Genomic DNA, 11218 nt, shown 5'->3' with positions numbered 1-11218 from the left:
TTGAACTTTATCAATTGTGACTGTATTTTGTTGATTTTCTCTAAAATCATGTAAACACAATTCTTCCTTGCATCTTTAACAAACTGTGAGTTGGTATGTTTTCGCACAAAAATAGTTCATTATTTTGGAGAGGATTATGAAATCCAAAGCATTATTTCTTGTTCTTGCTTGCTATTTATCATTACACATTACATCAAAAGCCAAGAGCACTTGTATTTGCAGTATAACTCCTTATTTGCAACAGTACCCAGTGCCCACATTAAATCATTTTCCTTTTAAGATCACTTGCTTGTAGTTATAGTCAATGTGTAGAACTTGGATTATTTGATTGTCTTTGGTCGATGCAAAAGTATCCACAGCTAGAGCTTCAGAGAACATATCATTCTCATTCTTTCTTTTAAAAGTTATTATATAGCTTTGATTTATGCTGTTCTTTCAGTTGGTCTTGAAGTATTGGAGATGTAGCCTTTTTCTACGTAAGTCAACATTTGTCTACAAATAAATATTTGTATAATTGAAGTTTAATTAGATGTGCATGGAGTTGGAATTCATAATACTTGTTTATCTGCTAATAGAAAGTAGGCCAATTGAAGTCTGAATGTTCACTCTACGTGAGGTCTTATATATTACTTTGGATATCTTATATATATGTTAGGAGTGATTATATGTATGTTGAGGTTTTACCAAATTTTCCTCTATCCTTGATTTTGTAGAATCTTGAATAGTACATAAGCACGTACTAAGCATTGTAAAATCTCTCATCATATGTATTGTTGTGATTAAATTTTGTGGCAGCTATTTATTTTGTAGTCATTGCCAATTGATCAGGTGTTTGCAAGGGTCATTAAACCCTAAACCCCTTAATGGGTCTTCGTAATTGTGTGGATGCTAGTGTTTGGAATATATTTAAATACCATACTGTATATATTTTTTGTTTTTCACCTCCAAATATCATATTTGTACTCCCAAAAAACAAAGTGTATTGATAGAAGGAAAAGATACAAGTTATGACTACCGAATAGTAATGACTAGTGTTGTACCTCTAGCATAAAATTTTCATTGTATGGGAATCGGTATGAATGATACTAGATGCAACAATGAATGATAGTCATAACAATCACATTGATTCATGAACAGCTGGATGCAAAAGCTTAGATTATATCAGTGTTGCTTGTTGAGTCTGAAAAGGAATGTTTATAAATGGAACCTCAGTAGTTCCTTTCCTGATACCACATCATTATATTGGAGTATACATCATCTTAAATCATGATTAAAGAAACTAAGAATTTTTATGTTCACTCATAAATTTACTGTTAACATCAATACAAATAATTATGTATGCTATACACTGTAGTATACGTTTGTTTGCCAAATAATTAATCCATATGCACAAACCAAATTCCATAATACATGTTTGCTGGTATATTTTACTTAACATACAACATTGAACATCTACTTAAGATTGTTAAACTTTGAGGCGACCATGAAGGTGATGCATACCATTCTGAATTTGTTCACTAATGTTTTGGACAAACCCCGGACCATGTGGCATAAACACAGTGGAAGTCTTGGATTGTGCCCCTATCTCTCTCATTGTGTCAAAATATTGCGTTAATAATACCATATCCAACACATCTTTTGGAGATGACCTTGGAACATTATTTGAGAAACCAATAACACTCTCTCTTAGACCATCTACAATGGCTTGTCTTTGGCGTGCAATGCCTTCTCCATTAAGGAATTTTGACTCGGCTTCGGCTTCGGCTCGCTTTACTTGGAGAATTTTCTCAGTCTCAGCTCTCTCCCTTGCTGCCTCTCTTAACCTTGCAGCTTATTTGAAAAAAAAACCCAGAGAAATTTAGCCAGTATAGCATATTTGAGCCTTTCTATGCAAACATTTTGGCATAATCAATAAAATCCCTACCCTGAGTGAACATACTTTTGTTCATTAGAAATAGGCAAGCATACATCAGTAACATGGCAAACATTATTTGCCCTACAATTATTTTCAAAGTTCAAAAAATAAAGAAAAAGCAAACCTGCATTGATTTCATTCATTGCCCTTTTCACTGTCTCGTGTGGGATAACATCTACAATCAGTGTTTGGACTATTTCATAGCCGTAGGTGGTCATAGCCTACAAAACCATTTACAAAATGAGCTAAAGGGGGTCTTCAGATCTCCAACCGTCACATTTTTATCGAAAACACCTGTCCAAAATGGAGAGGTCAACATGTGATTCTCTATTTTGGAATTTACCTTTTGTAGCTCATTTTCCACGGATTTTGCAATCGATTTCTTTTGTTCGAAAACCTCATCTAGATTCATCCTCGGAACACTTGATCGTATCACTGAGTAAATGATAATCATGTCAAAGGGCAACCAGTAATTTGAATTCTTCATCTAGCATATGAGTAATGGGAAAGCTACTAACATCTTTACCAGGTATCCAAGAGAATGTCCCTAGTTTTCTGAAAGTTGCTAGAATAATCCTTGGTTTTTAAGAGTGTGCTACACCTACATATGAGTATTCTCGTATTTTTTTAAAATCTAGAGGTATTTTGAACAATCCGCAAGAAGTTATGGGTGTTTTGGTGGTTTCTCCTATAGCTGTGATTACAGATGATACGTATATGCAAGCCAAGATATTGAACACTTCAAATTTGAGACAAAGATGGAACATGTAACTGCAAAAAACATTGTAAATGTGTGCAAAGAAATGTATACCGTCAAAAACATAAGCTTGAATTTGTGCCTGGGGTCTTGAAAGTTGATAGAATGCCTCCTTCGCACTCTCATTGGCCACTCTATATAGAATGCACGCAACAATGTTCACAAACACATTGTCCTAGCAAAATACATACACGATTGTTAGATTAATGTGGTGATTTGGCCTGATGAATTATACAAGAGCAACAGGATAGCTAGTGGTAATGAGCAAAAAGAAGTCGAATGAAGACAGAACTTACCCGGGTTTTGGTTTCACACCTGATGTCCATCTGTCGTACACGCAATGTCAGATAACCTGCGATTCGGCTTCCTGAGAAACAGTTCAGGACATGGAAACCTGGGCGAAGGACCTCATCATACCTCCCCCACTTCTCTTTCACTCCAACGCTCGCTTCCCTTACTTGAACACAACACAACACCTGACCCATCTCTCTTCACACATCTACACTTTCAAATAATAAAAACAAAATCTCTGGGGCATTCTATCATTTCTCACACACCTATGCTAAACGTTTATTGCTTCACTTTGGTTTTCTTTTAAGGTTAGCATATAAAAGAGTAAAAGCAAAGCAATGAAAAATATGTATGTGTGCTAGAAATAAAGAAGAAGAAGATGATGATGAAGAAGGATGTTACCAGTTTTTTCAAGTGATTCTAAACTAAAACTTTGAAAAGATGAAAGAAAGCTATTAATATATATATATATATATTTAGCTGCTTAGCTTTGTGAAAGGAAAAGTATCTCCATTTTCCAATTGTAGACTTAACGAAATGAGCTAAAAATAGGTACTGTGCCCTCTTTATTTTTCTTTTCAATCCGCAAATTTACACGATCATTTCCATAGTCCAGAATTGGTAAATCAAAAGGCAAAAAAGCCAAAGAAAAGCCTCTTTGCTTTTCATTCCAGCCGCATATAGCTTGCCTTTAATTTTTTTTTCTTTCACCTAAATGCAATCTCGATGACCTCCACAGATGAGAGAAAGATCCAACATAGACAAATAAACACCATCTCTTTGATGTCAACATAGACAAATCAATTCAGAGACACAAAATTCGTATCCACTTGTTTTCTTATACAGTCTAGGCTGTCCGGTGCTGTCCATTTGCTAGCCCTTTTTAGCATTTGGAAGCAAAGTAGAGGAAAAGATAGTGTATTTATAAATTGATTTTCAACTTTGAACGTGTTCAATTCAGAAAGGAGTTTTATAAATCCCATCGAACTGTCATGTGGTCTATGAAAATAAATAAATAAATAAGCATAAAGCGACAGCTAATTGCATCCAAACATCAAAAGTTCCAAGAATCGCTGCTTGAAATTAGTAATCGAAAGGGGCTAATAGCATCTGATTCTCAAATGTTGTATGAATAGCTGGTTGTGGCCTCACACATTTTTCATGTTGCACACATTATATATATATATATATATATATATATATATACACACACACATGTATATATATATATATATATCTTTATCTTTAAAAGACCAATGGTAAAGGCAATTTTTTTTATGAATTTAAGGGTAAGATAAGTGGAACTTAACAATCGGCAAGGGTTCGGTTCAATCCGCTTCAGTTCAAACCAACCATTGTCGATTGCTAGTGGAACTTGTAAAGTATGAGGAACTCGTTACACGCATATATATATCCTTAAAAGACCAAATTTACAGGATTTAAGGGTAGGATAAGTGGGACATGGAGGACCGACTACATGGTGGTTTGGGAGACTAAGCAATTTAGTTCTTATATATAACAGGGTCTAACTATCCCCTTAAACCCAAACATCTTGACAGATGTTGAGGTTGTAGGAACATTGCTAGTGAGGCACCGCACTTTTATTTTGGATTTGTGGTTGATTGGATTTTCAATCTATAACACAAGGTCATATTAGATGGCATATGATGTGACGATGATGGGGTTTTGTATTCGCCCACGTGGGTTAACACTCTTAATCTATTATTTCCTTTACTCTTTTAATTAAGCTATATTATCATTAGTATTATCCATAGTAGAGCTACTCATATCCGATCGTCAAAATATATTACAAATATCATTAGTATTACCCATAGTAGAGCTACTCATATCCGATCGTCAAAATATATTACAAATAACTTGAAAATGATTGTGGCCTTTGGGACATGCTCTCTATGGCGAGAATTGTTCCACCATTGCAATTGAAAATGTTCAACGAGCAACAAAAGGGGGGGAAATGAAACTAAGACATTTGTTGATTTTCTTTGCTTTATGTTGCATGGACAAAATTTAATGGTTGTTTTAAGTCTCTCTCTCTAAGTCCACTTGTAAAAAGTTTGAAATGTCAAAAAGCACATTCTTTTGTAGTTTATTCAAGTAAATCAACAAAATGCCATGCATGTCCTCCTTGAGACCAGACATTCCCCGTTGAGGTCATGGCTATGGAAAGGGTTGTTGAGTAGATGCTTAAGTTGAAAAGAGTTCCTCACAACTCAAAAGATACACATAATCAAATATTTAAGTTCAAATGTATGAAATGGTTTAGGAGATGGAATGCATGCAAATAGATTCCTTCATGAATGAGGTGTTTTTGCAATGCCAATGTATCATGGAAAAGATGTGAAGCCTCACATTTGACACAATATGCTATATGTGTTGTAACAAACTACTCAACCATTTTCTTTTGTGAATGTGGAAACACACATTCATCGAGACGTGCAATACCCCATCCTTTTGTTCACCGTCCACACAATTGCTTCCATATGATTTGGCTCACATTTTGTTTGATACGAGATGGGACATTGAAGCATAGGTGAGAAGTCTCATTGGCTCTAAATATTTTTCCTTGAACAAGTTCGTGAGTTTAATACATACCACACTTTGATGTCAGCTATATTTTTTGCCACATTTTCACCTAGACACAAATGACACCTCTCTTTCATTACCAATCACGAAGCCTAGTCAATGTTTCTAGTAAATGGTTGTATAACAATTACTTTTGACTAAATATGTTTGCGAGGAGGATCCAAATCGTGACTTATTGTTGGTTCTTGAAGGCTTAACACATGGCCATCCACATTGACCACATCATACATAAATTTAAAGCCTCGTTCGGTTATGAAGAATTCCCTATGTGGCTCTCCACCTAGGTGAATGGAGTAACAAAAAGAGAAATTCAATAGAGACTCTCATGGAGTTACCAACATGCAGGCCCCTACAATTCCGACGAAGATAGATTTTGTAGAAGAATGAAGTTCCAATCTGTGACTAATTTGGCACCAAAGGGGCACCTTTTGATAATCATTACATGTTAAAAGCACGTAATCCCAATAAACGATTTCCCAAATTTCGAAAGTTGGAGATCAAGGACATAACAACACATGAGCCAACATCTTAGTCCATGGGAGTTTTTGTCGGCCTAATGTAAGTTGCAACATAACTTTCCTCGCCCAACATGAGCACCCAAATCGCTCAGAAAGTGTGTCAAAATCTCTCAGAAAGTGTATCATTGTGCATAACTTTGCGGTGTAGCTAACACAACCAACATCACTTATAAAAGCATGTTTAGAGCCACCGAATCAACCCATGGTTGCAGAAGTTCTCGTTTGCAACAAGTGTTTTTTTGGTAGGAGTAGTACAAATTCAGTGAGTGGTGTTGGTGGAGAAGCTAGACACGACATCACTGGCACATGTGGAATGGCAACAATGGACAAATAATGCCCCCTCCCCATTACATACGTACATACATTATTACATACATCCTCCTCATATTATTACTACTTACTAATAATAACTAATAGTGGAGCTTTTTTGCTTTTTTAGCTCTCCCCGTTTATTGCTTTACATACATACATCCATACATATATGATATACATACATCCATACATACATATATGATATACATACATCTATTAATCCATCCATCCATCCTTTTATATACATACATACATACATACATACACACATACACACACATACATATATACATACACACATACACATGTATACACTTACACACACACATAAACACATACACAGGTACACACTTACACACACACACATACACACACACACACACACATACATACATACATACATACATACATACACACTCACATACATACATGCACACACAGACATACATACATACATACATACATATACACATACATACATACACACACACATACACACACACACATACACACACACACACACACACATACATACATACATACATTATTAACATACATACATACATACATACATACATACATACATACATATGCGTATGTATGTTTGGAAATTGGAAACGAAAGGTATCTGATTCTTAGTCTGGGACCTGGGTTTCCATCCGTAACACGAGAGGTATCCATCAATACATCTTCAGCAATCTGATTAGGGAAATCAGATTGCTGAAGATTTTCACACACACACACACACACACACACACATATGCATATAGGCAGACAGAGGTTTGCAGTTTCTTTTCCCTTCATAGTTGCATCACCTTGTTCACACTGTTTCTAAGTACAGAAACGGAATAGAGCGAAGAGATAAGAGTAATGGCTTGTTTCCCCACGTATTTTTTCCTTAGCCTTAATTCCAAGACATGTTTAGGTCAAATTGAAGAAATTTTCCGTAGTTTCCCAATTGTATTCCTGTCTTAATCTCGACCCATTCCTTGTTCAGGAACGGAAAGATCAAGAAAATTTACATTTCCCCCTCAACGTTAAGTTAGGAAAACACCATGCTGATAATATAATTACAAGAAAATTTTAACAGGTGAATTTCTCTCTTTTTCCTTTTCTATTCAATTCTATATTTAGAAACTGCACTAATCATAATAGGGAAACAGCGTAAGACGTAAAATTTCTCTTTTGGTGGTTCGAATCATATGATAACAATTGAATAGCACATGATGTATTGAATCAATTGGATTTTCAAAACATGCTCGGAATGATTTTGTCTTGTCATCATTGAGTATATCAAGATTGTTTGGAGACTTCCATTCGTTGATTAGATCTGATCATGATAATAATGTGAATAGGTATATCATTAAGAGCTTTTTGGAAGGTTGAGATGGGGCTGGTATGCTGTTGCTTGCAAGTGAATCAATCAACCTTAGCTGTTAAAGAACAATGGGGTAGATTCGATGGGATTCTTGAACCAGGATGTCACTGTGTGAACTGGGGCTTTGGGAGCAGTATTTCCGGATACTTGACCATTCGAGTTCAACAAATGGACGTGCAGTGTGAAACCAAAACCAAGGTGCTGTACTCATACCATCATCAAATCTCAGTTTGTTTATAAAATACTCTATGTATATATATACTGTATCTGTGTGTGTGTTTGAGATTTTTACTGCAAGTTCAGAAGATGCACCTCATAACATCATATGTCTGAATCTGAATTATCTCTCGTCAGGCTTCATGGTAACATGGAATACTCCTCTAGGTTCAATGCAGCCTTATAACATCTTCCAATGATTTTTTTGATGGGGCATCTATGTTAATATACTCTTTATATATAATATAAGTCCGAATTCTCCATCAGATTCAGTTATGCCTTATAGATAATATCCAATAAGTTGTTTTCATGCAAATATTACTTATTCTAATTGTTTGTCGACAATTTCAAATATGGTCTTACAACCTCACATTATGTAACTTGAACCATTATAATTTCTCATGAGCACTCATCTTCATATTACTTTTTATATACACGAGAATAATGCTGTAATGTTCATTCTGTCATGGACTTGTAACGTTGCGCAACTGGAATCCAATATGTTTTCATGAGACTTTTTTCATTTGTCTTCTTTTTTTGTATTCAGGATAATGTGTTTGTGAATGTGGTCGCATCTGTCCAGTACCGAGTTGTGAATGAACATGCCAAGGATGCTTTCTATAAACTTTCAAGGCCACAAGCACAGATCCAAGCTTATGTCTTTGATGGTATGATTTTATCTTTGGAAATTTGAAAATATGCCCTTCTTGTTTCTTGGTAGTAATAAAAGTGTGGGTACATATGTAAAAGATACATTTCTTACCCTGGGTAAGAAAAGTATGATTAACGAAAAGGGTTTACATAGGAGGGTGTAAAGAAGCTTTTCTTTATTAATTTTTGCTAATTAATTGAGGACTTTTTTTTTAAAAATTTTCCATCTAAAGCAGATATAATCTTTTCCAATCTGCTTGATTGACATGAATCATCATTTTCTTTATCATTTATTTGCAGTGGTTAGAGCCACCGTCCCACGGTTGAACCTTGACGATGTCTTTGAACAGAAGTTTGACATTGCGAAAGCTGTGGAGAATGAGCTGGAAAAGGTGAATTCTTCAATTTTTCTTATCAACAGTTTATGATCTTTGTCCATCCCTTTGATCGATAAATAATTTGGATCTTTGAAGTACTATTAAATGCTATTAAAATTCTTGATGTACTTGCATAAATTTCAGGCAATGATTACTTATGGTTATGAAATAGTCCAAACGTTGATTGTGGATATCATACCTGATTCGACAGTGAAGAAAGCGATGAATGAAATCAATGCAGGTATGCCTAATGAGTTTTGATTGAGAAATGGCGTTCAAATAGATAAATATGTCAACTTGCATTTTTATCTAAATGTATTTAAATGTCATTCAAATAGTAGTATGTAAATGTCATTTAAATAGAAGAAGTTGGCTTGCAATCTTTAGCCTGCTGAGTTAAATGGACCATGTAAATGTCATTTAAATGTAAGATGCTGGCTTGCTTGATTTAGCATTTTGAATCAATAAAATATGTAAACGTCATTCAAATATAAGGCGGTGACTTACATCTTTATGCTTTTGAGCCAATGGATTATGTGTACTCATAGTCCAATACATAAATGGATTCCCGTGAAATATTCCATTTGTAGAGATTCATACACCCTGGCCTCTTTCCTCTAGTTACTTCTTTAATTGCTTATAAGACAGTGTTAATGATAAATTAGTATTGGTTAGAGATCCTTACCGAACAAACAACAGGCATAAAACAAAATCTTCCTTCATTGCACAGCCTCCCGGCTAAGAGTTGCGGCGCAAGAGAAAGCTGAGGCCGAAAAGATACTTCAAGTGAAGAGAGCAGAGGCGGATGCCGAGTCGAAATTCCTGTCGGGACAAGGTATTGCTCGCCAGAGACAAGCCATAGTTGATGGATTGAGGGAAAGTGTGCTGGGCTTTGCTCATGGTGTTCCTGGAACTTCTCCAAAAGATGTGATGGATATGGTCATGCTAACACAATATTTCGATACCATGAGAGATATAGGCAGTCAATCAAAATCTAACGCTATCTTCATCCCTCATGGACCTGGAGCTGTTGGGGATATAGCTGAGCAAATCAGGAATGGCTGGCTCCAGGGTAATGTTGCTGCCTCTAATAATACAATCTAGAAGATGACTTATTTTCTTGCTATATATTTTAGTAGAATCGAAATTGCAAATGACTTCACAAATCATCTATCTGTACTTATTGTTTATGTTTTCTTTGTCCGTTTTATGATTGTTTATTCTTCTTCAGGAGGTGTTTTATCTCATCATAGCCTCCTTGATAAATAAACCTTTGAAGTTGAAATGCTGTTTTCATACAAAGCTGAAATTTAGTGTTTGCGTTTCCCAAATCAACCTTTAAAGAGGTCTCCATTGTATTATTGCTTGGGGTTTTTATCGTTTTCATGTTTACAACACACACATATTGTATGTTCTCACAATAGATGAAGTTAATGTTTTATTCCCAATTGAAATTAGTAAAATATGATGTATGAACATTGCAGCATATTTTTTATGGGAATGGCATACAAAAGGCACATGTGACATTAATTTAGGATGCACAAACTTGTCTATCCTATTGACCAATTCCTATGAAGCAATCAATCTCTATAATGCATCATGTCTTAGATCGAGTGTGTTAGTTTTGGATTATGGTTTCTTGCCAATTGCAAGGATATATTGTGTGGATTGTGATGTTGATTTTGTGATTAGTGTAGTTTCCCGAGTGTGAGAAGGTGAACTAGAATATATTGAAGGCCAGGAAAATTGATGGCTAAAAAGTTTAATTGGTAATAGAATTTTGTCTACATGAATATCATACACGTAACTTTTACAATAGAACTTTGATGTAGAGAAGAGACACGCAAGTCTTGTGTATGCACGAACAAGGTGAAGGGGGAAATGTTGATTCAGGATTAGCCTCGCACTAATTGAGGTCATAGAGTAATATCTTAATACGATAACACCTTTAGATGACTTGGAGACCTTATAAAAGAGGCCAATTGAAGGAGAGAGATAAGAAAGATAGATTAACGTCTATTGGAGGCTATAATCACTTAAATGTGATAAATTATGTTTATGAAGTGCATATTTAATATGTATGGGATGAGTGATGATGAGAGGACATAATATCAGAGGTTGATTGGTGCAAAAGAGTGAGGCTATGAAGAAGTATGATCAAGTGCATTTGGGTGCCATCGAGCAACTCAAATATGGCAA

The 11218-nt window shown here is 35.3% G+C and overlaps 2 protein-coding genes across 4 annotated transcripts; one reads left to right on the top strand and one right to left on the bottom strand.

The window, feature by feature from the left end:
* Positions 1-1450: 1450 nt before the first annotated feature.
* Positions 1451-3180, bottom strand: LOC147859718 (hypersensitive-induced reaction 1 protein-like). Of its 2 annotated transcripts, XM_087324949.1 has the most exons (6): positions 3090-3180; positions 2969-3024; positions 2727-2847; positions 2259-2350; positions 2040-2136; positions 1451-1830 (listed from the first exon to the last, which is right to left on the bottom strand). In XM_087324949.1, the coding sequence occupies exons 2-6, from the start codon at positions 2996-2998 to the stop codon at positions 1466-1468; spliced, it is 705 nt and encodes a 234-aa protein (XP_087181075.1). In that variant the 5' UTR covers positions 2999-3024; positions 3090-3180; the 3' UTR covers positions 1451-1465. The 2 variants fall into 2 exon arrangements, with proteins under 2 accessions (XP_087181075.1, XP_087181074.1); XM_087324948.1 differs by having other exon boundaries at positions 2969-3179.
* A 3830-nt stretch (positions 3181-7010) lies between these two features.
* On the top strand, positions 7011-10247 carry LOC147859717 (hypersensitive-induced reaction 1 protein-like). Of its 2 annotated transcripts, none has more exons than XM_087324629.1 (6): positions 7011-7070; positions 7753-7973; positions 8539-8659; positions 8943-9034; positions 9164-9260; positions 9750-10247. In XM_087324629.1, exons 2-6 carry the CDS (start codon positions 7785-7787, stop codon positions 10121-10123), a joined length of 873 nt encoding a protein of 290 aa, XP_087180755.1. In that variant the 5' UTR covers positions 7011-7070; positions 7753-7784; the 3' UTR covers positions 10124-10247. The 2 variants fall into 2 exon arrangements, with proteins under 2 accessions (XP_087180755.1, XP_087180754.1); XM_087324628.1 differs by lacking the exon at positions 7011-7070 and adding an exon at positions 7115-7487.
* Positions 10248-11218: the final 971 nt, after the last annotated feature.

Source organism: Azolla caroliniana, unplaced genomic scaffold (genome assembly GCF_043228905.1).
Source record: "Azolla caroliniana isolate FFs.n. ecotype wild unplaced genomic scaffold, voAzoCaro1.0.p SCAF_9, whole genome shotgun sequence".
Lineage (NCBI taxonomy): Eukaryota > Viridiplantae > Streptophyta > Polypodiopsida > Salviniales > Salviniaceae > Azolla > Azolla caroliniana.
Note: the sequence above shows the minus strand (reverse complement) of the source record. Positions and strands in the feature narration are given on the sequence as shown.

What these genes read in the sequence shown, in the direction of transcription:
- LOC147859718 (XM_087324948.1), bottom strand. Translation starts at nt 3,157, where the DNA reads ATGGGTCAGGTGTTGTGTTGTGTTCAAGTAAGGGAAGCGAGCGTTGGA. An exon ending in GGTGTGAAACCAAAACCCGG is followed by an intron (nt 2,848 to 2,968) that starts GTAAGTTCTGTC and finishes GTATTTTGCTAG; the next exon opens with GACAATGTGTTTGTGAACAT. An exon ending in AATGAATGAAATCAATGCAG is followed by an intron (nt 1,831 to 2,039) that starts GTTTGCTTTTTC and finishes TTTTCAAATAAG; the next exon opens with CTGCAAGGTTAAGAGAGGCA.
- LOC147859717 (XM_087324629.1), top strand. Translation starts at nt 7,785, where the DNA reads ATGGGGCTGGTATGCTGTTGCTTGCAAGTGAATCAATCAACCTTAGCT. An exon ending in CCAAGCTTATGTCTTTGATG is followed by an intron (nt 8,660 to 8,942) that starts GTATGATTTTAT and finishes ATTTATTTGCAG; the next exon opens with TGGTTAGAGCCACCGTCCCA. An exon ending in GATGAATGAAATCAATGCAG is followed by an intron (nt 9,261 to 9,749) that starts GTATGCCTAATG and finishes TTCATTGCACAG; the next exon opens with CCTCCCGGCTAAGAGTTGCG.